At 47.4% G+C, this 26,053-nt stretch overlaps 1 protein-coding gene across 1 annotated transcript; it reads right to left on the bottom strand.

Moving 5' to 3' along the window:
- Positions 1 to 15,388: 15,388 nt before the first annotated feature.
- Positions 15,389 to 24,484, bottom strand: LOC144112365 (uncharacterized). Its single transcript, XM_077645212.1, has 8 exons — positions 24,418 to 24,484; positions 23,149 to 23,296; positions 22,077 to 22,138; positions 20,657 to 20,804; positions 19,592 to 19,653; positions 18,102 to 18,287; positions 16,428 to 16,674; positions 15,389 to 15,396 (listed from the first exon to the last, which is right to left on the bottom strand). The coding sequence occupies exons 1-8, from the start codon at positions 24,424 to 24,426 to the stop codon at positions 15,389 to 15,391; spliced, it is 870 nt and encodes a 289-aa protein (XP_077501338.1). The 5' UTR covers positions 24,427 to 24,484.
- Between the last annotated feature and the right edge of the window lie 1,569 nt (positions 24,485 to 26,053).

Here is a 26,053-nt window from a genome sequence, read left to right as displayed (position 1 = left end):
ATTACGTGCGGCTCCGAAAGGGGTGCTGGGGGTGGCTGCACCGCTCGCCGGATTTCGTCACGGAGAACATCGCCTGTCGAAGGTACGCTTTCTGACGGAGCACTCAAGTGGAGGTGTCGCAGTTCTTCGCGGACAATGTTCCGCACAAGCGCTCGCAGCACCTCATCCCCCGGGCCTGGCAAGGACGTGCAGTACTGAGCGGCCGCTACATTTGCCTGACGGCCGTATTGGGCACTCCGTTCCTGCAAGGAACGTTCTATGGTCGTCGCTTCCTTGGCAAAGGCGGCGACAGTTCTCGGAGGGTCGCGCATGAGGCCAGCGAACAGCTGCTCCTTTACCCCACGCATAAGGTGCCTCACCTTTGTAGCTTCGGGCATGGCTGGGTCGGCCCGATTGAAGAGGCGGGTCATGTCCTCAATAAACATGGCCACGCTCTCGTTGGACTGCTGTGACCTGGAGCGAAGGGCAAGTTCAGCATTCTCCTTTCGCTCGCTCGAACTGAACGTGGCGAGCACCTCGCGGCGAAAAGCTGCCCAGTTAGAGAAGGACGCCTCGTGGTTCTCGAACCACGTTTTCGCCGAGTCTTGCAGTGCGAAGTACACGTTCAGCAGCTTTCGCTCGTCGTCCCATTGGTTGAACGCGGCCACACGGTCAAAACCGGCCAACCAATCTTCTACATCCTCGAACCGGTCGCCGTGGAAGGATGGTGGCGACCGAGGTGCAAGAAAGACGAACGGCGGGGCACTGCCGAAGGACTGACCTGTCTGACTGCCAGTGGCGGAAGTCATGGCCCGAGCAGGAATCGTGAGTGGCTCAAATTCGGGTTGCAGGCCTCGCAGGCGACGGCTAGCTTTGTGGACAGGTGTGGCGTCTGCTCGTCGGGAAGAAGCGTCAGGGCTATCGTCCCGGTCAGCGTACATGGGATGGTACCCAGCACGGCTCCACCAAAAATGTCACCGGCGAAAATACAGAGAACAAAGCTGTTCACTCGGGCGAGGTTTGCCAACACCGCCGCGCTCGTGCTGGACAAAGAAGACGTTCGGCCACGCGCTCGGGAACACAGTTCGACCTCCAGGTGGCGCCGGCAGAAAGTCAGCAGCGTGGCAATATTTAACGCCGCATTCCTACACCCGCTTATGTTCCTAGACATATCTTATGGATGTCCATACAGCGTCCATAGCCGCCACACTCAAGGTCAACCTCAGGATATCCTCTTGTGCACCATAAAAGCCCAATCAAACCACACACCCCTAATCCCCATTGTTGACTGCTTGCTGCAGCCGGATATTCCTACATATTCAACGCCGCATTCCTGCACCCGCTTATGTTCCTAGACATATATTATAAATGCATGAGCGACCGTACCCGACTCGTGTCTACTGTGCCCCAACGACGCAGCGCTACCCTTTTTCACAGGTTAAACGTCCGATCACTCGTCGTCGACCACGCACGCAAGCTATCCATGAAATTTGCTTTACCAAAAGGGCAAATGTCAGGGGGACCTAATTTTTTAGCTAGAAAATAAGTTTTTTGCGCCTATAGTAACCTTGGTTGGGTGCTGTTCGGGAGTTCGCGAATTCCCTGATTGTGTCATTTTGTTTCCACCGCCTTTTGTGTCTGCAGGTGCGTTGGCTTTGGCTTTCCCGTGCTACACACTCCAAGAGGGCACGTTATTTCGTGTATCCGGCATGGCCTCTTCAGACCTCGAATCTGGCCCTGCAGTGACAGCCTCGCGTCGTGCAAGATTTTTCTGTTCCCGGCGAGCACAGTGATACGCCAGAAGAATTTCTTTGTCCTCCTCCATCTGAAATGTGCACCGTTACTGCATTCAGCGAGCTCTCGCCATCAACTGCAAATATCGCTTTCTCCTCATCGTCAAACCTGTCGATCGAGCAAAGTCCTCCACGTCCTTTATCTCTCATCACGACACGAAACCCAGAAAAAAATCTCCTGTGCTTTCTAACGCGGTCTCTTTGAAAAGATTTTCCAATAAATCTTTTGCACGGCAGTTTTTATGAGGTTCTTGTCGCCACTTGAGTGCTCGCCGGTGATAGCTGGCTCGAGCGCGTTGTTGATGCGACTATTCCGCTCCTGAGTGCTTCCTGGCCCTGCAGCCAATATGTTAATCTACTCCACAATCTCGAGGTCGGGAGTTATAGTCCTTTCCATTTAGTGCTCCCAGGGCGTCGCCATTTTGCTCGCTGGACTGTTGTGTGCACTTGGTTGAGCACGGTGCAAGTGGCAGCGGAACCAATTTGCAACAGCCCAGAGAGGAGGCGTTTGGGACAAGCTCCTCGGCCGATGAAAATATAGTATGTCCGGAAATAGTCTCAAAAGTGGATTCAGCGGATCTTAGTTTCGCAGTGTTTTGCCCGAAAACAAAAAAAAATCAAAAAGTAAAATGTCATTGCACTTTGTACATCCCGATTATTCATTCAGTCAAGAGTCCGGCCTGAATTTCCCACTTGTGCGAGTGCAATGGACTACGTTTTCCCACCGCCCCCACCAAAATTTCGAAATGCGCATCGGTGGGCAGGTAGTAACAATTATGGCAGTGTCTCTTCTTCGGGCGTCTGGCAGAATTTTCTGGCTGCAATTCTCTTGGCACTCGACTCTGAGTGGCTACGTAGGGCTTCGTGAAAAGCTTCCTGTTTTTCATAGTCCAGATTCTCCCGGCACAGTTAATTTTGGCCGCTGCCGTTGGATGTACCATAAACTCCCAGCTGCTCCCAGTGGCCGGTTATAGGTTGAACGCAGTATCTGTTATTTCTTAGGTACATTGTTGGCTCCTGGCAACTTCGGAGTGTGACAGGTTTAAAGGATCCAAGCGGCTGCGCACAGCCAAAAGCGGACGAACTGTATAACTGTTAGTTTTATGCGACGCAGTAACATCGGCAAATATCGGCAATAAGGAACAAGTTGGATGTTAAACCTGCTGATTGCGAGGGTGTGTGTTGGAGGGTCGACAAAGTGAGGGTCAGGGCAAGGGAGGGCGAGTAAAATTTACGAAGAGGGGGTGAGGACGAGGGAGGGCCAGAGAATTTTAAAATATGAGGGTAAGGATGAGGAAGGCCAGGAATTTATTGTTGAGGTTGAGGGCGGAAAGGCGAAAATGAGGGCGTTTGCCCACCTCTGGACGCAATTACATAAATAAATAATTCTCATATATGCAAAAGGTCATTACATACATAGATTCCTGGGAGTCGTCCAACCCTCCTTGCACAGTGGTGCAGCGATTAAGCGATGCGCCGCCACCTTGCGATGGCAGGTGGTGCCAGCGGTGGGCCTTGTGCGGCCCAGGTTGCTCATCCTGTGCGACCAATCATTAGATTAGCTGCCGCCTGCCATGGTGGGGAGTTTTCTCATTATCCGAGGGACAGGTTGTTTTGACGCCGTAAGGACACATGACCTAGGTGTCTTCCTGCCTCCTAGGTTGCTCTCTGGGGACCTTTGCCAGAGCCATGCCCGTAACTCTTCGCTCACAACGCCGACACCGGATTTTCTGGAGAACGGGACCTTTAACGCGACATCGTTAAAAAAATCTCTCATTTGGACTCCTGCGGTGGCCTGCACTCACTAACACCAGGCGTTAGCTGCTTCCTATATATATTGACAAAGAGTTGGCTGGTATGTTGGAATCAAATTCCCGAAGGTGCACGTGGGCTACAAGGGGTTTTGTGAGGAACGGCTCCGCACAAAATTTTGACCATTTGTTGGAGATATTTAAAGTGCACGTTCATCAAACAACAGAAGGCTGCCGTTTCGATTTCGCCTTCATCGGAATTGGGCCGCCGCTGTGGGGGAGTCGATCCAGAGATCTTGGGACCAGCAGCCAAACACCACAGTCAGTGTACCACCGCGGCAGGTTAAGGGTAGTAATACAACCTTTGTACGTAAAGCTTAGAGAATTATTTATTTTATTCTCTAGAAATCATGACCCTAAAAGTGTTCGTACTATGTGTAGCGCCATCTTTTCGGGCTAACCTGAGGTATTTAGGTTAGTTGCTGTGACTGCCGATATATGGCACTACATGTAAAAATGCGTTTTCGCTAGTCGTCCGCGCAATCTACTGTGAGTGAATGTGGAGAAATGGACGTCCACCTCGAACAGCGTGGAAATATAAAATTCTGCGTGAAGCTTGGCATGACCGCCACTCAGAGGTACGAGCTCCTTTGTGACGCTTACGGCTACGAGACGTAGTTCAAGTCATTTTGCACGTTAAATAAGCAGAGGTAGTTTAAGCTAACCTGGAGCCGGCCATAGCTGCATCGCACGCAGCCGTCATGCTGAACCACAGTTTATCCAAACAAATCCGAAGCCCTCCGCTGCACCATAACACGAAGCCTTCATGCAGCTTCGGGGCATTAAACTTCATACGCCGTTCATCTTACTTTTTATGTTTAACTCAAAGGAGGCGACCAGATTCAATGACCAGATTCCTCCAGAGGCTGCGCATGTCCACACTGGTACTACTTCAGAGCGGAAAAGTTGCTCGGGAATCTCAGAAAAGCAAATAGGTAAGGCCTTAAGGCACAAAAAAGATGAATGAAACAAAGGAGTAATTCCGTATGTTGGCGCCACTTCGCTATTTTGAAAAAAGGAAGGGGATAAGCAGCCGAAGTTAGATCACAATTTTACGCTTCACAAGGGCTTGCTATTGAATGTATAGACTAGTGAGGGTTACCTTCGCGCAATCTGTCTGGAAAGCAGCACCATTACAGCATTTTAAAATTTGAGATTTGTGCTGTTTAGTTATCTTCTGGGAACTCAGGAGTTCGCAAAGAGCGGGCAGTAAAACTAGTTTAAAAGATCAGTGACACAGCAAAAGAAAAGGATTAATGGTCATCTTCGCTTTCATTCAGAAGCTGCACACAGTGGTTGACTAGAAAAGTTTTAGAAACGTTGGATATTGAACATGTGGGCTCTCCTATGTCAGCTTTACCGCTGTTTTCGATAAGCCGAACAGCATTCCCACATAGCTATAACAGTTTGCAATGTGCGAGCATCTCTGCAGAGGCCTTTTGCTGTTTTACTGGGTTCCTCTGTATATATAACAATTTCTCCCACTATTCCGCTGCACACAAAATATAAACTAGATTGGCACGTTTGCGTGTGGCTGCTCCTTCACGTTGTTCTGTCTGGCTTTCTTTGTTCTTGTAGTCGAATTCTTTTTGTGCACTGTGAAAAATCGTTGTACAGAGTAAACGAAGTGATAGTGTGAAAGATGATTGCCATTATGAATTCATTACCTGCATGAATAAAAGCCGTGCACAACAGTGATGTGCACTTGCAATAAAACTTTTTTTGGTTACGCACACGTTCGCCCTGCGTGGTTCTTGCTTTTTGCAGCGCCTATGCTCTCAAGCAAGTGGCAAAGATTCGCGGTTAAGATTAAGCAGTTGCTTCACCCACCACCAGTGGCTTGCAGCTGGCTCATGGCTTGCTGGATTTGATTGAGATTCAGTATCGAGCAGGCCATGAGCCAACGGCAACCTTTTATCAGGTTCCATGTGCCGACTACCCATCACTATACATAGGCGAAACATGAGATTTTGCACGCAGATTACGTGAACATAAGAATGACGTGAAGAACCGGCGCGCAGAACAAAATGCGCTTGCCGAGCATTCGGTATCTGCCAGCCACAACATCAACTGGGCAGAGGCACGTGTGGTCGCCAAAGAAAAAAACAGGAGATCACGGCTCTATCTTGAGTCGCTGATCATCCAAACAGCGCATACTATCAATCGAAATGACGGGAATTTGCCACCTATCTACGCGAGATGCCTGGGATCGCATATACGCCGCATAAAAAAGGCACCACCGCAACGTTTTGCCTCATTGTGAACAAGGCTCCCGTGTGGGAGCCGAAACGTCATTCCATCTTAATTTTTGGTCGGTGCGACTCACTAGATCACGTACCATCCCGACCAACGGGATTCCGTCAGACCCTTGACTACAAGCTTTTGAACGCGAATGTGTAAATAATGGTTGCTATTCCCTGCGAAGCTCTCAAGTTTATAGGAGTAAAAAGGACAGAGATCCAAGACAAAGCCGCATTAAAACAGCTTGCCATCGATTACCGGGGCAATGTCGGTGGATAATTGGACATAGGTCTGAAAGTGAATGGTTCTAGCTTGGGCTTGCATTCGCACATGATATTGGGCCACATACCAAACAATTCAAATTCGGTCTCGGTTGTGCATAGGCTCCTGCTCGGCCCTACGCCAGGAAGAAAAACACCTGTGGCTGCGGAGCACTTCCAAAAGCGACGTGACCGCGGCATCCGAAGACCCTTTTTCTATTGCCCACGTTTGAAGCTGGTGCCGGAAAGATGCTATGTCCTCGTTATCGCTTTCGTGATCGGCTTCCCATTAAGAAAAGTGTGCAAAAGCTGTATCTTACCAGTACTAAAACTACGGAGCATGAACGTAGAGGCTCACGAAAAGGGGTAAGCTTAAGTTAAGGACAACGCAGCAAGCCATGGAAAGAAAAATTATAAGTGTAACCTTAAGAGACCGGAAGCGGGCAGAGTGGGTGGTCATCCTACATGAAATCAAGAGCAAGAAATGGGCTTGGGCAGGACAGGGAATGTGAAGGCAAGAAAACCGCTGTTCCTTACGGGTAACGGAGGGGATTCCAAGAAAAAGTACACGTAGCAGGGGGCAGCAGAATGTTAGGTGTGCGGATGAGATTAAGAATTTTGCAGGCAAAGGGAAATGCAGCTGGCAAAAGTCAGGGTTAATGGGAAAGACATGGGTGAGGCCTTTGCGCTGAAGTGGGTTTAGACAGACTGGTGATGACGATGATGATGATGATTATCAACCTGAGCACATGCAAAGGTCCTGATGATGTCAATAAACGTTTAAATCTACAAAAACCGATGCGGTCCCAGGTTGAGCGTCTTCACTTCTGGGGACACGGCTCGGCACGTCCTCAGTGTCCGGCAACAAACATTCGGTCCAACATACTTCACGCTGTAGCTGGTTGCACTGCTTTGACATTCGATCTGCACCAGCTTCGGCCCACGCAGGGAGCTGCAGGCTAACTTCAATGCGTCTTTCCTTCTGCGACGAAATTGCTTCCCATGGCTTACGGCTGACCTGATGCAGATCTACAAAGGCATCACTCACTTTTCTGATAATTATCCATCGTTCCACAACGCGCAAGTCAGAGTCGCTTGCTTGCGTCGGCCGTGGAGTGAACTTGAATATTTGATCACTGTACTGGCGTTGCGGATGCAGACTTTGGATTGGCTTAAATGCGAAAATCCTACACGCTGTATAGACGATAATTCTCATGCGCTCATAATGCATTGTAGATTCTGGTCTATTGGAGTAAAAGGAGCCTTCACTGTTTTTTCTTTTCTGCCAATATGTGAATAAATTACCTGGTAGATTCTGGCCTTTGGAATAAAAGAAGTCTTCACTTGCTCTTTGTTTTCGCCTATGTGTGAATAGATATATTCTGCTCTCCCTTTTGGGTCCTATTGTTTTAAAATCTCTGATTTATACTGTTATGCCTGAGTGGGGCAGGAACGAGCAGTTTTACTGCTTCTTTTCGGCCTGAAATTAGGCGAGTGGCATCCTCGCCAATTTCTAAAGCGCACCACCACATACTGCCTTTATGGAAAACTGCGCCGCATTCATTCGGGTGTCAGTTTACTGTCATGTAGACAGAATGCACATCGCTGTACTGGGAATTCGTCTAAACTTGCTTAAAACAAAGACCTCACGAATTGAGAACAATTGTACATTCATGCGTTCATCGTATTGAAAACAGTCCAGCACGATTCCCTGTTCAAAGAACACTAACCAACCAGCCACCATTATCGCCGTGTAGAGTGCGCGTGACGACGTCGCCACGGCAAAACCTTTGTTGATTATTTACATTGCGATAAGGTTATGTATGGCATAAAATCTAAACTCCCACACATCTTAGATTCGTAATAAGGAAGTTATTACTCATTTGCAACCAGCCGTGCACCACCGTGCACATAAAGGAGGGCTATTGTACAACTTTCTCAAAACTCAGTTAAGTTCGTTCCGGTCGGGGGTTTGAACCCGGGACCACCGCTTCACCGAAGCAGTTGCTCTAACAACTGAGCTAACCGGGACGGGAAGCTTATGTTGAGGCGAGTGTGAATTGCAGATGTAAGACAAGAAAAGACGTCAACTACTTGCAGCTGCACTAATTTCGGCGTATAGGCTTGATTTAACGGACATGGCTCAGATTCTCTGAAAGCGTAGGCCGCTTTGGAGTCTAGTTTTGCCTCCACGCCTAGGTCCGCGGCGGCATCCCTAGAATCCGCTCAGCTTTCTCTGCCAGTGGAGCGGAAGTTACGAAGTCGAAACGCGCCCATTCTTCTCACGCAGTGGAATATGGTCTTTTCTGGAACGCATATCTGTAACACCGACGCCAACCTTATGTAGTCAAGAAAATACTTTTTTTTTATTAAAACGAATTCGCTAGGCAGATCTTGTGTCAAGATGTTTCGGTAGATGACGCCAGCTACCCCATCAACGGGCTGTAGCTATCGAGCATAAAAGAGCAAAAATGGTAAGGCGGCCAGGCGCACCATCCTATGGCCGAAATTTTTGATGGCGTGACAAAATTACGGAGCCACCCAGAACCCCGACACAGGAGGGTCAAGGGGGGTAGTCACCCCCTCCCCACCAGTTTTCTAAGGGGGTCGTGCCCCCCTGCCCCCTGGCTCCAATTTCTTGCACTTGGATCAGATTTCTGACAATTGAAACACTTAATTATAATAATAATTGGTTTTGGGGGGGAAAGGAAATGGCGCAGTATCTTTCTCATATATCGTTGGACACCTGAACCGCGCCGTAAGGCAAGGGTAAAGGAGGGAGTGAAAGAAGAAAGGAAGAGAGAGGTGCCGTAGTGGAGGGCTCCGGAATAATTTCGACCACCTGGGGATCTTTAACGTGCAACTGACATCGCACAGCACACGGGCGCCTTAGCGTTTTTCCTCCATAAAAACGCAGCCGCCGCGGTCGGGTTCGAACCCGGGAACTCCGGATCAGTAGTCGAGCGCCCTAACCACTGGGCCACCGCGGCGGGGCACAATTGAAACACTTCAGTTCTAGGACTCTTTTCATGCAAAACAAAGTGGGGCTGAGCTATTTGTTTTCGTAGCCAGTTGGGAACATTTCGTAAATGAATAACTCAAAGCAGTCGTTCCAACAGAAGTCAACTGTCTGTACCGTGTACATTATCATAATTAGCAGAATTTAAATGAGTTATGCACAAAATTTTAACCGAACTGATCACTCGTTGTGCGTATTTCTTCCCGTCTATAAAACGTCCCATGCTACATCATTTTATATTGCCGTGAATATTTTCACTGTTTGCGCGTTCGCACTTAGAAGCACCGGCACGCGTCTTTATCAGTTTGCTTCGTGACGCCAGATGTGACCAGACCTATCTACATTGATCAAGGCTAGGTACGAATGCTTCCACGTTTTTCCGGATTGTTGTAGTTGGCTTTGGTTCTTTATCGCGGCCAACAACTGCAAGCATCTATTTCCATGACCGTTGAGCACGCTTGTGCGTACCGCCGACGTCGAGTCATTCAATTCATAGTGAGCGAGAGTCAAATCCTTAAACAGTTTCTTTTCGAAGCCTTTTCTTGTCTTTCTGACTGCTGGAGTGTCATCACCACATACAGTTTGCATCAACCTTTGAACATTGGAAAGTAAAAATTATTACAAATGTGTGCAACTGAGCATCAAATATCTAACAAAATAAGCTCGAGGTCTTGCCTCCCCCAATAGAAAATAAGTTCCGGAGTCCCTGGAAGGCTACACATATAACCTTCCCGTCATTGTCAAGACAAGCTGTCATAGGGTGTAATCACATTCCGGGGTGTTTTCTACGGCTTCGTCTTTTCCATTAATGTTTGACTTCCTTTTGTTTTTCATTTGAGGAATGGAGACGTAAAGTGTATGGCACAAAAAGGTATTTATTCAGTACAGAACGCTGAATGTCGCTACATCTCACTACATCGCTGACGCATCTTGCGCTACCTCTTTACGTGGTCGACCTTGACCTGGCTTCACTCCTGGCGGTGGTAGTGCAACTCCCGTAAGCTTCTACGGTGCCGGCGCAGACTCATCTTGCGCTATTACTTTACGTGTACGACCTCGGCCCCGCTTCACTCCTCCTTGCTGCGGCGTACCCTCTGTTGTGTTACGCGGTCGTACCTTTGGCGCCATTCCGTCTGCCCTTAAGCGTGGCCGGTTTCGGCCCCGCTTTAATTCTTCGTTACCATCCGTTGTGCCCAGCGGCTTGCATGTATGGCGCCTGAGCCTCGTGACGTCCTCGGCACCAGCCCCGCACCGCGGGCAGGTCAGCGGGTACCGGCGGGAGTGTATGACCTGCTCGTGCCTCCTTGCATGGGCGCGTTCCCTGAACATCTTGCCGCACTGGCTGCACTCGTAGGGTTTCTCACCACTGTGGATTATCATGTGAACCTTCAGATGGTCCGGCCGGGAGAACCTCTTCTGACACAAATGGCACACGGAATCTCGCCTGCCAACGTGGGTACGCTCGTGCCTGATGATATCAGCCCTGCGTACATGAAGGGTAAGGATAAGCAGAATTACCGCACAACTATGAATATCTTCTCCGGATGCCTCCTTTAGTCGACACCTTTAGCATAGCATGTACTATGTTACCGTTACCGGTACCGTACTGTAGTACCTGGAGCCCGCGAAGCCAGTACACATTCACACATCATCCTGACGGTGCCAGGAGGCACCAGGTTCCCGGCAGCTGCGCGTGCGCATGCAGCATCAGGAGCAATCAGCGCGCGCTCACCGGCGGTGGGCTGTCTTCCGGTACTTCGGTAACGAAAACGTGGGACACGGTAGGCTAAAGGTGTCTAGATATGTGTGAACATCTCTTTCAAGGTTATGATTTCGCCAGTGACGATCGCACCTTCCATCTATATTTCTACCGCTGATGTTAGGCGCATCTTTGCCTGCTTCTGACGCATCTCTTCCGCATGAGCGAACGTCTCACGCCTACTTTCTTTCCGCTCCTGTTGACGTTTACTTCCTATGTCCTCGCTAAGGAAACCTCGGTTGACCCGTACTTCAGTTGTAATGTGAGCGACTCAGCAGTAATGCTTGATAATCAGGCTTATTGAGGAGTGTCTGAGGTACCACTGCTCAGTTCAGCTCTTCAAGCATTGAAACACGCACGCGCAAAGTCACACAAAATTCTTTAGCGTCCATAAAGGTATGCGCTTATGAGGGGCTGGCTACGAGTCGACCAGAATTGGCGGGCGGCTCGTCCACTTGCGCGAGTCCTCGAGAGAGGCCGCTACCAAAAGCACCAGCCGGGCCATTTCCTACACGGGAGATTCGCTCAATTCTGACACCGCAGCAGCGGCTTCAGAGTGCCGATTTCTACACTGGGGAGGCAGCAAACAACGGCCGCGGTTATTACGAACACTCGCTTATTACGAAATAAGGTGGTGCTACCGTAAAAATATGTGTAAGAAGAGTGGCACTGTGTCTCAGATATAACGAATGACTCAGGCCGTGCAACTCGGTTAGGTCGAACATGGATTCGCCGTGAACTCGACTCCTGTATATAAAAACTCGCACTTTCCGCGACCGCACATGGCGAATAACGCCACCCAGCACCGGTTACATTGCTCTGAAGAGAACATCGCGACCCAGAAAAGTAACAAAATGCAGCATTAAAATTACGCAAACTCGCCGGCGAGGCACGCCGACGGGTTAGGGCATACAACGGTGATCACTGGGTAAGGGTGCGCCGGCTGGGCAAACCTCTAAAATGCAAGTGAGATTAGAGTGGGGTCGGCGATCAACTAAAGGTAGCGATTAGAGAAGTTTTAATAGCAGTCACGTAGCATGCCTGGCTTGCCAAGCCGATCACGTGGCCAGGGTCACCAGCCCAATCTTCTCTCCACAATCTGCGCTGACACCGTGAGTAGACAACGCCCAGACAGGCCGTGGAGTTGACACGTTCTGCGCGTACTTGCGCCAGATTCTCGGCCGGATGGACCCAGGCATGGCAGACGATTGTGACGCACGAGGTGTTTGCGGCAACGTGTCCTTCTTGGGCACATGACCGGCATGGGTGACTTCGTTAACACCGACATCACTGAGCCACGAACTGATGAAGCATTTTAGGCAAAGTACGAGTGCTCCCAGACTTCTGGGAACATTATGAAGACCACGACGAGGAGGCGTACCAATTTCCACCTGCCTTGAACGCTTACTTTAATTAGTTATGTCGCGTCTCTAAAGCAGTTTGTTGGCGGCAAGGTTCTTAGTGGTGAGCACATGGCCACCGTGGACAGCTTGGAAGGCACCTTGATAGGGCTTGCTTTCAAGTATCAGACGCACATAACTCGCAAACTCATTTTCTCAAATATATGTATTGTTGTTCTGATTTTGTAATTTCGGTGTAATATTGGAAGTTCACTTACAACGAACATCGAATACAACGAACGCAATCAGTGCGATCGTCAGGCTCGTTTGCACTGTAATTGTAAGCTTGCTGGAAAAAGCGGGCAGTGTTTCTTCATAAAAAATGAACACAAAATGCGAACAAGAAGCGCGAAGAGACACTTTCGAGCACACTACTGCTACTAGAATGCTGATGACTGTGTTGTGCTCTGTTCCTAAATCGTGTCATTCAAGCATTCATTGCGTATTTTTAAGGTGACTTCACGATTTCAGCTTTTTAAAAATATTTACGGCTTCAAAAGATGCCTTTTCAGCAGAAAGGACCTCTCTCCAGTTCACTACTCACGATGGCGTCAAGGAAGGAACGGCACTATAAGACCTACTTGCGAGTGCTCGTGTAGGTGCAGTGCGTGCAGTGGTGGATTCCCTCCGTGCTATGCCAGTGTTTCCGCCGGGTATGCATTTCTAAGTTGTACTGCTTAGTGAAGAGGTCGCCGCACTTCTCACAGGCGAGAAACAGGCTGTGCAAAGGAATGGTATTGATGTCTTCTGAAAAAGAACCGAGCAGTGGGAGTAGCGAATGAGCACATGTGGAGTGAAGAACTGCCCAGATAATTCAGTGTTCTTAATGTGGACCGTGGCAGAGAGGAAAAGGCTGCTAGTAGTACTTTTTCACATCAGTTCCTTTGTATCAATTAGGTGCATGGTAGTTTCCCTAATATAGTAATAGATTAGCAGGTCGTGTTAAATATTTTGCCCATTCGCGAAACAAAGGCAGTGCAATGGTACTAGTCTGCACAGATCGGTGAATAGGTAATATAAACCTTAAATTTAAAAAGACAGTGCCTTTTCTGGGAGCGCTATTGAGTAGCTTCGCATCGGTACACACACAGCAGAAGAGGAGTTCTCTCACAATGCTTATGTCATTTTCATGCACTAAAGATATATACATAAAAACAAGCACCCATGCTATTTTATCCACAGTTCAATCTCCCTGCTTATTTGGCAATGTGTCACCTTTCCTTCATGTTTTGCCCAGATATCCTTGCACAGAATGGTCTGCCGTCTATGCGGGCATTCAAATTGTTCATAATCAAGCATAATATAATTAGCTTAGACTTGAAGACGGAAAGGAAGAAGCTAGTGAAGAAGTTCATTAACGAGTTAGCAGTAAGAGGGAAAAAAGAGTAGTTCAGGATATCGCTGCCAAACCAATGTTCAGTTTAACTGAAGAAGGCGATCCTAATTTGTATACAATGAGCTATAATTTGACAACTGTCGTTAGGCAGTGCGCAGCAAAAACAGGCGGTAGGACAGTTCGACAGGATACCGGCAAGCTATCTCAGGAGACAAAAGATCTGATTAGGAAACGTCAAACTATGAGGGGAACTAACCCTACAGACAGGACAGAACTAGCAGAGCTAGCGAAGTTAATAAACAAGCGCAAGGTTACCGACATAACGAAGCTCAATATGGACACAATTGCGCATGCTCTAAAGAACAGTGGCAGCCTAAAAGCGGTGAAGAGGAAACGCATTATTGCTAACGTACCATACCTGCAATCTACCTCTCACCAGAGTTTGCGAGCTATATAGACTTAGGTTATCATGAGAATATTAGATTAGTCAAAAGCGTGGAAGCCATACCCTTACCGACATTGCCTGACAACGCTTAGCCGATTCAGTACACTCTACGACGTCTGCCCCATTTTGGAAAATACCTGCCGGCCTAAATACGGTCGACGAATTCTGCATGATCTGTTAACATGTATGTTAATTGACTATATAAATCAAGGTAACAAGATTTCTAAACTGCAATTTTCTGATCTCATTGCCATGTTCATATGCTGAATCTTTATTATTTTGTGTAGCATGTGATAACTGCTCAATTAGTGCCATGTGATGTAGCTTATTTTGATAAGTTGAATGTTTGTACCACTTACTATAGTTTCATTTATATTGCTTTATATTTGGTTGAGACTGACTGAGCTAGCTGCGTCCTAGGACATTACTTGTGCTTTTCTCGCTGCTACCACTGCTTGATAAGTGGGGCCAAAGACAACTCAAGCCGTGCTTGAACGGCTTTTCCCTTGGCTCCTTTTTCACTGTATAGTGAGAAAAAATAAAGAATGAATGAAGAATGAAAGAGAACAGGAGGGCAATCACATTAGCAACATGGATAAGATAGTTAAAGTAGCCAAACAGTTCTATACAAATCTGTACAGTAGCCAATGAAATCCGAAACATCAATGAGAGAGAGTGTCCCACACCACTGCGTCATCCTGCCAGTCACGAGAGAGGAAGTAAAGAAAGCCTTAAGAGCAATGGGAAAGGAAAAGGCAGGTGGGGAGGATCAGGTAACAGCAGATCTGTTCAAGACCAGAGGAGAGATTGTGCCAGAAAAACTAGCCACCCTGTTTACGCAATGTCTTATGACCCTTGACCATACCAGAAGCAAATTTTATCTTAAATCATCAAAAAATAGAGGCCATGAACTTGAAAAATTACAGGCTGATCAGCTTACTCTCCATTGCCTGCAAGTTATTTACTAAGGTAATCGCTAATAGAGTCAGAAAAACCTTAAACTTCAACCAACCAAACAGTCTGGCATGCTTTCCTAAAGTATACACCACAATATTTCAGATTCAAACTATCAATCAGGTGAAATAAAAATGCTCAGAATACAAAAAGCACGTATATAAAGCCTTTATTTATTACGAGAAGTTGTTTGAGTCAGTGTAAATCTCAGCAGTCATACAGGCATTGCAGACTCAGGGTTTAGAAGAGCCTTATATCAAAATACTGGAAGGTATATACAGCAAAATCGCATTCCTCTGGGACACTTGGTATGAATCTGTCTTTGGGCCAGCGTGAATTTTGGAATGCACCAAAGTAGACACACACATTGAAACACGGAACACCATAGCTACTATAGTCCTGCATAAAGTCAGCAAGAATATACAAACAAGGAAAGGCCTCAGGCAAGATGACATGATCTCGCCAATGCTATTGCCCACTTGTTTGCAGGAGGTATTTCGAGGCATGAATTGGGAGCAGTTGGGGATAAGATTTCATGGAGAATACCTAAAAAATCTGCAATTTGCTGATGACATTGCCTCGCTGAGTCACTCCAGAGGTGAACTGCAAATCATGATCAATAAGTGTGACAGGCTGAGCAGAATGGTGTCTCTAAAAACTAACATGCAAAAACCAGAGTCATGTTCAGCAGCATAACAGCCTGGCAGGAAAACAGCAGTTCACAATTGGCAGCGAGGTGCTGGAAGTGGTAAAGGTATACGTTCAATTAGAACAAGTAGTCGAAGCTGATGCGGACCATGAGAGGGAAATAACTAGAAGTATAAATGAGGTTGAGTGCATATGGCAAGTTCTCTCAGATCATGAATGGCAATTTACCAATATCACTCACGTGAAAAGTGTACAACAGCTGTATCTTACCGGTACTCACCTACGAGGCAGAAACATGGAAGCTAACGAAAAAGGTTCAGCTTAAGTACAGGACAACCCAGCGAGCCAAGGAAAGAAAAATGATACTTGTAACGTTGAAAGACCGGAAGCCGGCAGAGTGGGTGAGGGAACAAACGCGTGTTAATGACATCCTAGTCGAAATCAAAAGGAAGAAATAGGCTTGGGCAGGGCATGCAACGCGAAGGTGAGATAACTGCCGGTCCTTCAGGGTAACAGAGTGGATTCCAAGAGAATGAAAGCCTATAAGGGGCGGAAGAAATTTTGGTGGGCAGATGAGATCAAGAAGTTTGCGGTTATAGGCTGGATGCAGCTGGCAAATGACAGGGATAATTGGAGAGGCATGAGTGAGGCCTTTGCTCTGCACTGGCTGTAGCCAGGCTGATGATGATGATGATGATGAATCAGGCATGTTCGCAGCTTGCGTACGCTATCAACCGAATAATATCGACCAGCTAAGGAGTGCAGGATAAGCTTCTCCTCACCTCCTTGCAGCGCCACTGGTCCTCTTGGGCTCCCGAGCAAACTCTTGGTGAACGACGTTGAATATCCAACGAGCAGTTCTTCGTCGGGGCTGACGTTCCTTAGCGTGTGGTAGTAGATGTCTCCGTCGGCGAGAAAGGCCACGAGGTTTTGTCTCCTCTTGCTGGGCGTGTAGTTCACGTCGTTCATCCAGTGGTTGCGCTGATGCGGGCGGCCGTCTACCACGAAGAACTCTCCACATCGGCGCACCTGCGCAACGCAGCGGTTCAACCGTCTAAACGCTCAAGTCAAATTCTTTCGCTACCGTGCTCACGTGAAAAAACGGACGCAAAAAAACGTGGCATAAATTTTAAGTGTCCGGAAAAGGGCCAGTATTTCGTGTTATAATCTTATACATCTGTCGAAAGGGCAGCTCGAACGCCCTCGAACCGACAACTCCACCCAGTTAAGGCCACTGCATGAGCGCTGTTACATGAATGGTTTCTGTGCCCCTCGAGAGACGGTAAGCGTGCCGTGTACCCTGTTACTGTTACCGAAGTACCAGAATCCCGCTTACCGCCTGCGAGCACGCGCGGATTGGCCCGGATGCTGCAGGCACGCGCGCAGCCTGCCGGGTACCTTGCGCCATCTGGCGCCGTCAGTGTCACTTGCGGATGTGCATTTCCTTCACGTGGGCTCCCGGTACAAGTCAACGGAGCAGCATAGGACTCTGGATAACTCTGGAGCGGTGGCCGTGTGCACTCTCGGACGCGACCGCATGAAGCATTGCGTATTGGAATAAAATCAGGGCAGTATCATTTTTGAGAATATGAAACTGAATAAATACAACTTATTTTAATGATGAAGATGATGATGATGATGGTGATAGTAAATTTTTGTGGCGCAAAGGCTTTTGAGGCCGAAGATTGCCATAGAACAAGTATTTTTGTCTACTGGCAACTTACTTTGCGGATAAAATGGACAACCCGGGCTACCGAACACTGCCGTACGCATTATGCCTTTGTCAACGATGCAGAAAAACCAACACCAGGTCCTTTAAAAGTGCATGAATGCTACTGCACTCAGTTTTTCTAAGAAAATGTACTTCATTTCAACAGTAAAAAATATTCCTCTAACGAGTAAATATTTCATATTTCACCTTTTAGCTCAGGATTAAGCTTACGCTGAAGCTACCTGCTTGTCCTCTGACTGCGGCTCTTGTACGGTGCGACTCTTGAAAAAAAGGCCCCTAATGATGGATTTTGTGACTCAGCGATGTCCCATGGTTTTGTCTCATGTTTTGCGTGCCAGAAAAGTTTTTCAAAATAGTGAGGCACTGACAACCATAGGTGAACATCCTTATACATTTTTTCTGTTTTTCACGTAACGTTTTAATAATGTGGCCTGTTAGTATTATACAACGACGTTGGAAAGGGCGCATGTTCTTTGAATCCTCAATATGCGGTTTGCAACTGTTATCATACGCTGCAATCTTTCCCTCTCACTCAACAATGGCACGTATTTCAGCATAATCTCTCTCCATGAAAATCACTCACGTCGAATGCACTTGCAAGCATGCGACAGAATGACAATGCGAGCAGTGTAGTGAAATTACAGTCCAGGTGTTTAGAACATTTTCTATCAGAGCCTTAAGAACCCGAGTCTGAGTGTTCTACACATTGGCCGAGCAAGCTTACCTGCCAGGTGCAGCCGCCATTTTCGATGCGGTCCACCTTGACTCCGTGATATGGGCCGAAGTGCAGTCCCTTGGGCAGCGCCTTCAACGTGAACACTCCCGCTGGGCAACCATTGACTGTGGACTTGCCCAAGGTCAGTAACTCGGGCAGGCTCTCACCGACGAGACTGGCATCTTGCGATCTCACCTGCGTATGTATTTCCGCCGTGTTCACCAGCTGCTGTACAGCAAACTGTGGGCTCACATACACATCAAATTTTGCAGCATGGACTGTTATTGCTAGCATGGCAGTGTTTCGCGCCGTAATCACGGTCGTCGTCCCGGCTCGAGTTTGCGATTAATTGACCGTTAGGGCACAAAAAGAAAGTGCACGTGAAAACGGGTTCACTCGTGCAGCCTGCCAGAAGAGACAAGTTGGCGTTTGTGACGTGCAGTGCATAGAGAACCTGCTGAAGCTTGTGCCTACCAAAAAGGCACGAAAACGTTTACACGGCGTGGTCTGTAAGTCATATATAACACATAAATTGGCGGGCACTATGATTTGGTGGATGATTTGGCACGCACATGAGATAATGCATTTGTGGACTGAGTATCACGTTCCAGCTGGTATCGCCATGTTCTGTGAAATATACACGACCTTTTTGTTTTTAATTTTTTTCAGCCCATTTACTTTGCCGTTTCATATCAGCAGATTTACGTTTTAATCCGATTTACATCATGCATATCACGAAAAAAGGAATCAAATACATTCTAACCTCATTACAACAAAACTGCTTATAGTGAATTAACGGATATAACGAAGCAATGATGATTCCCGTTAGAATTTCGGTCAACACGGGCTGCTATAAAGTAACTCTGGCTATAACGAAGTAACCGCCGGGCCCCTTCAACTTCGTTATAACGCGGTTTAACTCTATGCCTTAAGAAAACCTTTTCCTACTGCGAGGAAAGGACTCATCGGAGTAGATTGTTACCGGATTCTGCGATGAGGGCTATATTTGGTAAATGCAATGACATTTTTGCCAGTTAGGGTAGGGAACGGATGAAAGTCTGGGGACGCTCAGGCTATCTGTAAAGCATTAAAGCCACAGCTTATACTGCAACTTATTCGAGTGTTTGAATCAGTTTCTGTGAAGTTGTGAGTTCATCAAGCGCCATATTTGGAGTGCTGGCTGCTGCAGCTGTGCTCACAACATGGTGGCCACGATGCGATAACGTCCCAACGTCACGTGGTCATATCTCAGCCAATCAATGAAATTTATGACATCTAGCTGTGATGGATTCTACTCCTTAAGTAAATAATAATGCCCTCGCATTGACATTTGGCCGCATATACTTCTTCAATTAAAGAAATGCCGTCATCCGCGGTGCTGTGCCAGTGCTTTACACCTTGATTAGTTCATTCTAGGCCCCGATTGCGCATTTTAGAAATAAAGAGCACCTGCCAAAGCATGCAAAGAAAGGTATTTTAAACGTCCGTGTATCACTTACCTCCCTCTCCACGTCGGCCAATGCTGTGTCAGCACTCGCAACCATTCCTCTTCCGTCGCAAGCTGGAAGACAGGATTTCAGGCATATTTTGGATGGTTAAATATCGCAAGCGTAGCTGTTGTGTTGGTGAAAGACATCGTGGCAGTAAAAAGCCCGGATCCACTAAAGAAATACTGTTAAAATTACACTATTGCATTAATGAAGCAGCCGCAAATAAATATGTAGCTCGAAAATCCAGAAATTCACTACCGACATCGAAATTTTACTGGATGCGGGTCTGAGGAAAATAAAACTTTGGTGAAGGAGCGTAAGCCAAACACATGTCTGAAGTTGCGGGGAAACGTATATACTGCTGGCCTCAAAAGTTTCCTGCATTCGCGTTCTCGGAAAATAAAAATGCTGTTGCGCCCCTTCGTGACCCAGCCGTCCTGTATCAGCTAATAACGCGTGATCGTTTGCACACACTTTCAGACATTTCACGCGATTAGCGTACGTCGCTAGATCCAAAAAAATTTCCTAGCAGAGCCGCTACCCGTAACCTGCAACCTTTTGTGGCCAATAGTACTTGCTACCTCCGCTGATACGAGCTGAAGAAGCTACAAGGCATGCAAAAAATAGTGTTTTTTTCGAACAGATACATGCATCCCGTAAACGTCTGCCGCTGATATCAAAATGTTTCTGGCACGTACCAGAAACATTCTTCATACTGAAAGCAACCTTCAGTCGCTTTGCAGAGAAAAACGAGAATCGCGCCCCCGACCCCGTCCACACCACTAAAGTCTGTTGAGTAACGTCGGTCATTTGATGTGCGGTCGCCGCTACATAGCGAAGGAATCCCTCCGACTTCAGTACGTCACAAGGATAATCCTTTACCCCTTCATCAGCAAAGGCGTGCGAGAAGAGAACGAATAGTGGTTAATCATTACGTATCAAAGATGAGCGAAGCAAGCAGTGAGAGGCCTTTGCATATTCCTTCTTCTAATTACTGCTGTATCAATAACTATATCCCCTCCTCCATGCAGGCCTCTGTTCAAGTCTCATGTCAATCGCGAATCGCACACTTACGGTTCTTGTCGTGCTGTTCTTCCCGAGAGGATGGCTCTTCGAGCAGATGCTGATCGCCGCTCCCAGGAGCCTCCCAGTGGTCCGGAAGCGCATCGGGGGAAGTCGAAGGCGGGCTTTCTCTGTGAGTATCCCCAAAGGCGTCGCTTGCCTACGTTAGACGCGCATGCAGAGATTGGGAAGAAGTAATGTTTGCTTTCAAGAGATCAGGGAAGGCGATCGGTGGTAGCTGTAGGTTTACGGGGCAGCGAGGTTTAAAAGTTGCTGTTTGAAGATGTTGGGCTGGTCAGTTTATAGTTATTGCAAAAAAAAACTGCATGAAGAAAATGGGACAAAGAAAGAGGGCTTTGTCCGTCTTTGTGCCTATTTTGTAGCTGCCGTCTTCTCGCACTTTATTTGCAAAACAAAGTTGCAGCCTCTGCATCAAGGTGAACCAACTTCCGGGAGGTCAAATGGTTTGCCTTGCTTCAGAAACCGCTCCGTACATGCAGCGTGTTGCCTAGAGCTTGTGCGAATGACATAGAAGGGCTATGGGTCGGGCTGGTTGGTAATTCAGATGACGTTCTATATCGCAAAACCATGAAAGAACAGGATCCCAAGCAGCACAAGTAATTGGCCCAACATTGGAGCCGTATTGGCAAAGGCCGACCCTACAAGGGCCAGGATGGGACCATCCTGTTGCAATATTGGGCCGACGACCTGTGCTGTTTGCGATACAAGCACTTGAGCCCCATCTCATCGTTGTTTTGCGATGTCAGCCATCTCCAAGCCACCTTTCGATTCTCACCGCGCGAAGGTGCCGAAGGGAAACATTTCGCTGCGCTTGTTAGTGGCGAATTCCTTGCAGTGAAGCATAGCAGTGACGAACCCGCAATATAGCATTATCGAATTCTGGGAGGAGATCTATATTTAGTAATTGCAAAGACAGTTTTGCGAGAATAGGGGAAACAATTAAACTAACTGGACGCTTAAGCCACCTTCAAAGTTGATAGCTATAGGATTAAATCTCAGATCTGTCACAGTTTTTGCTGCAACTTCGGTGCGTGTTGACGCCAGTTTCTTTTTGGAATTCTCGGTGCAGCAAACTCCTTATTCGGACTGCTAGGTGCAGATAGCTGTGCTGACAACGTGGTGGGCACGTTGTGAGGACGTCACAAGGTCATGGGACCTCTCTCGGCTAATCAACGAATTTTATGTCATCTATGGCGGATTCTGCTCCTTACGTAAACACTAATGTCATTGCATTGATAGTTGGCTGCATATGCTCCTTTAATTAACTAATTCCGTCATCCGCCGTGCGGTGCCAGTGCTTTTGTGCTTGGTTAGTTCATTCTGGGCCCCGATTGCGCCTTTTATATATAGGGAACACCTGCTAAAGCGCCCCGATAAAGGTGTTGCGAACATCGGTGTATGCTTCACTTACCTCCTTCTCCGCTTCGTTCAATGCTGTGTAAACACTCGCAAACGTTCCGCTTCCGTCGATAGCTGGAAGACAGGATTTGAGGCTTATTTTTAGATGGGTAAAGGCCACAAGCATAGCAGCTGTGTTGGTGAATACCTTATCGTGGCACTACAGAGGCCAGATATCTCTAAACAATTGTGTTATAATCACACTAATGCATTACTGAAGCTGCGAAAAATAAATATCCAGCTTGAAAATCCCGAAATTCACAGACAGTGAAATTTTTCAGGATGCGGGTCCGAGGAAAATAATACTTTGGTGAAGGCGCGTGCTCAAAGACAAGAGAGAAATATTGGTTAAATGTATAGGAATACTGTCAGCTTCAAGAGTTTTCGGCATGTGAATTCTCGAAAAAAATAAAATCTTACTGTTGCGCCACCTCGTGACCCAGCCGTTCAGTATCAACTAATAACGCTTGATTGTTTCCAAACACTTTCAGGCATTTCACGCGATTAGCATACGTCGCTACATCCAAATAAATTTTCCCGCATAGCCGCATCCCGTAACAAGTAACCTTTTGTGGCCAATAGTACTTGCTACATCCGCTGATACGAGCCGAAGAAGCTACAAGCGATGCAAAAAATAGTGTTTTTTTCGAACAGATGCATGCATCCCTTAAACGTCTGCCGACGATTTCAAAATGTTCTTGCCACGTACTATAAATATTCTTCATACTGAAAGCAACCTTCAGTCGCTTTGCAGAGGAAACCGAGCATCCGCCCCCGACACCGACCACGCGAATGAAGTGTGTTGAGGAACGTCGGTCACGTGATGTGCCGTCGCCGCTACATCGGGAAGGAATTCCCTCCGACTTGTGTACGTCACAAAGGACATCCTTTACCCCTTCATCAGCAAAGGCGTGCGCGAAAAGAACGAATACTGGTTCCTCACTACGTATCATAGATAAGCGAACTAAGCAGCTAGCGGCCTTTGCATATTCCTTCTTCTAATTACGGCGGTATCAATAACTATATCCACTCCTCCATGCAGGCCTCTGTTCAAGTCTCATGTCAACTTCGAATCGCACACTCACGGTTGTCCTCGTGCTGCTCTTCCCGAGAGGGTGGCTCTTCGGGCAGATTCGGACCGCCGCTCCCAGGAGCCTCCCAGTGGTCCGGAAGCGCATCGGGGGAAGTTGAAGGCGGGCTTTCCCTGTGAGTCTCCCCAAAGGCCTCGATTGCCTGCGTTAGACGCGCATGCACAGATGGGCAAGAAGTAATGTTTGCTTCCTAGAGATCAGGGAAGGCTATCGCTGGTAGCGGAAGGTATACGGGGCAGCGTAGTTTAAAATAAATTTGCTATTAGATATCATGATGGGCTGCTCTGTTCATAGTGATTGCAAAAAAAAACTGCGCAAAGATGATGGGACAAGAACAGAGAGGTGTGTCTACCTTTGTTCCTCATTTCGTTCCGTCATCTTCGCGTAGTTTTCTGGCAATTAAATTTCCAGCCTCTGCATTTAAGGTGAATGAATTTCCAAGATCTTAAATGGTTTGCCCTGCTTCAGAGACCGCTTCGTACTTGTAGCGTGATACGCACAGGTCCTACGGGTGACAGAAGATTTATAAAACAGGTTAGTAGGTAATTCATATTTTATTTCTTAGCGCAAATACTTAAAGGAACACGGCACATGCATTTCTGCCTCTCTCTTCATTGTTTTGTGATGTCAGCCATCTCCCTGCCATTTTTCGATTCTAAACGCGATAAAGGTTTTGATAGAAAACATTTCGCTGCGCTTGACACGAATCCGCAATATAGCAATATCGAACTCTGCGAGGAGACCTAGATTCAGTAATTGCGCGCGACAGTTTTGCCAGTTAGAATAGGGGAAAAAGGAAACTATGGGGACGATGAAGCCACCTTGAAAGAGGAATGCGATAAGATTAAATTGCACATTTGCCACTGTTTCTTCTGCAACATCTGTGCGTGTTTGCGTCAGTTTCTTTGACATTGTCGGTGCACCAACCGCCACATTCGGATTGCTAGCTGCAGATAGCTGTGCTCAAAACGTGGTGGTCCCGTTGCGATAACGTCACAAGGTCACCCGACCACTCTTGGTTAAACAACAAATATAATGACATCTATGGCGGATTCCGCTCCTTACCTAAACTATAATGTCATTGCATTGATATTTGGCAGCATATACTCCTTCAATTAAACAATGCCGTCTTCCGCCATGCGGTGCCAGTGCTCTATTGCTTGGTCAGTTCATTCTGGGCCGCGATTGCGCCTTTTAGAAATTGAGAGCACCTGTCAAAGCACCAAGAAAACTGTCGTGTACATCCATGTATGGTTCACTTACCTCCCTCATTACCTCATCCAATGCTGCGTCAGCACGCGCAACGATTTCTCGTCCGTCGTAAGCTGGAAAAAAGGATTTCAGGCATATTTTTAGATGCTTAAAGACCGAAAGGGTAGCAGCTTTGTTGGTAAATCACTTATCGTGGCATTAAAAGCGCCAGATCTCTAAAACAATTGCTGTTAAATTACACTATTGCATCACTGAAACGGTGGGAAATAAACATGCATCTTGAAAACCCAGAAATTCACTATAGACAGTGAAAATTTACAGGATGCGTGTCTGAGGAAAATATTACATTGGTTAAAGCGCCTGACACACAGACATGACTGGAGTGTTTTGGGAAAACTGGCCACAGGAGCTTTCGGCAAACATGTTCTCAGAAAAAAATAGCAGAGGCTTATTTCAGCTGTTGCAGGATATACATAGCCAAAGCTGCAGTTCCCCCCTTGTTACGCATGTTATCTAGCTTGTTGTTGTGACTGTAATGTTAAGGAATAAAGAAGTATTCGGTTAAACACACTATTTATTCATTCTTTTGATAGATATAGACATTGCCTATGATCGGTAAATTAACACGCAGTTGTCTGAATGCTGCCTACAGAGTATTTAGACTGGTTGGTTTCTCTCAGATACACAAGGCCAACGGTAGTTCTTCATTGTGTAGTCAGAATGCGAGGATCGCTTGCTAAATTAAAATCAATTTTCCTTGATACTATCGACTAGGAGGACCTCGTTTCCTATTGAAATCACCCCACCAAGTCGTATCACCACAGCTTTTATACACACAGCCGCATCCACACGACCCCACGCGCGGCCGTGGTGGCGGCCGAGCTCTGACATCATGCGTCTCGCACCAGCTGCCCTTCTACTGTTGCCGCGCATTCGCATTCACGCGCGGCCCCCGCGGGCCTAGATGGGCGCGCGGGGCTGCTGGCGAAGCGGCGGCGGCGACTCTGACGTCATGCGCCGCGCCATTCCTGCTCCTCTCCAGTTTCACGCATGCGCACTGTTGCCTTCCCCGGATCATGGTGAAATGCTCGACTGGGTAGCGTAGTGTAGCTCTCGCTACAAAACTACTGTTGCGCCGCCACACGACGCTGCTTCCAAGAATTAGCTAATGACGCGTGATCGTTTCCAGGCACCTTCAGATATTTCACGCGATCAGCGTACGTCGTTAGATCCAAATAATTTTTTGCCGCATTGCCGCAACCCGTAACCTGATCTTTTGTGGTCGATAGTAGAAGCTCCATGCGCTGATACGAGCGGAATGAGTGGCAATTGTTGCTACAAAAAGTGATTATTTTTTTTCAAGCACATGCATCCCGTAAACGTCTGCGGCCGATATCACAACGTTCTACCACGCACGAGAATCGTTCTCAATACTGAAAGAAACCTTCCGCCGCTTTCCAGAGAGAAGCGGGCATCCCGACCCCGCCCACACTACTAAAGTGTGTGTCATCGGGGAAGCGGTTAGGAACGTTGGTCACGTGATGCGCAGTCGCTGCTACATCGGGAGGGAATTCCTTCCGACGTGACTACGTCATAGACGGCATCCTTCATCCTTTTCCACAGCTGAAGTGTGAGCGGAAAGAACGAGCACTGCTTCCTTATAACGTATTATATATTAGCGAGGAAT

Source organism: Amblyomma americanum, unplaced genomic scaffold (genome assembly GCF_052857255.1).
Source record: "Amblyomma americanum isolate KBUSLIRL-KWMA unplaced genomic scaffold, ASM5285725v1 scaffold_73, whole genome shotgun sequence".
Classification (NCBI taxonomy): Eukaryota; Metazoa; Arthropoda; class Arachnida; order Ixodida; family Ixodidae; genus Amblyomma; species Amblyomma americanum.
Note: the sequence above shows the minus strand (reverse complement) of the source record. Positions and strands in the feature narration are given on the sequence as shown.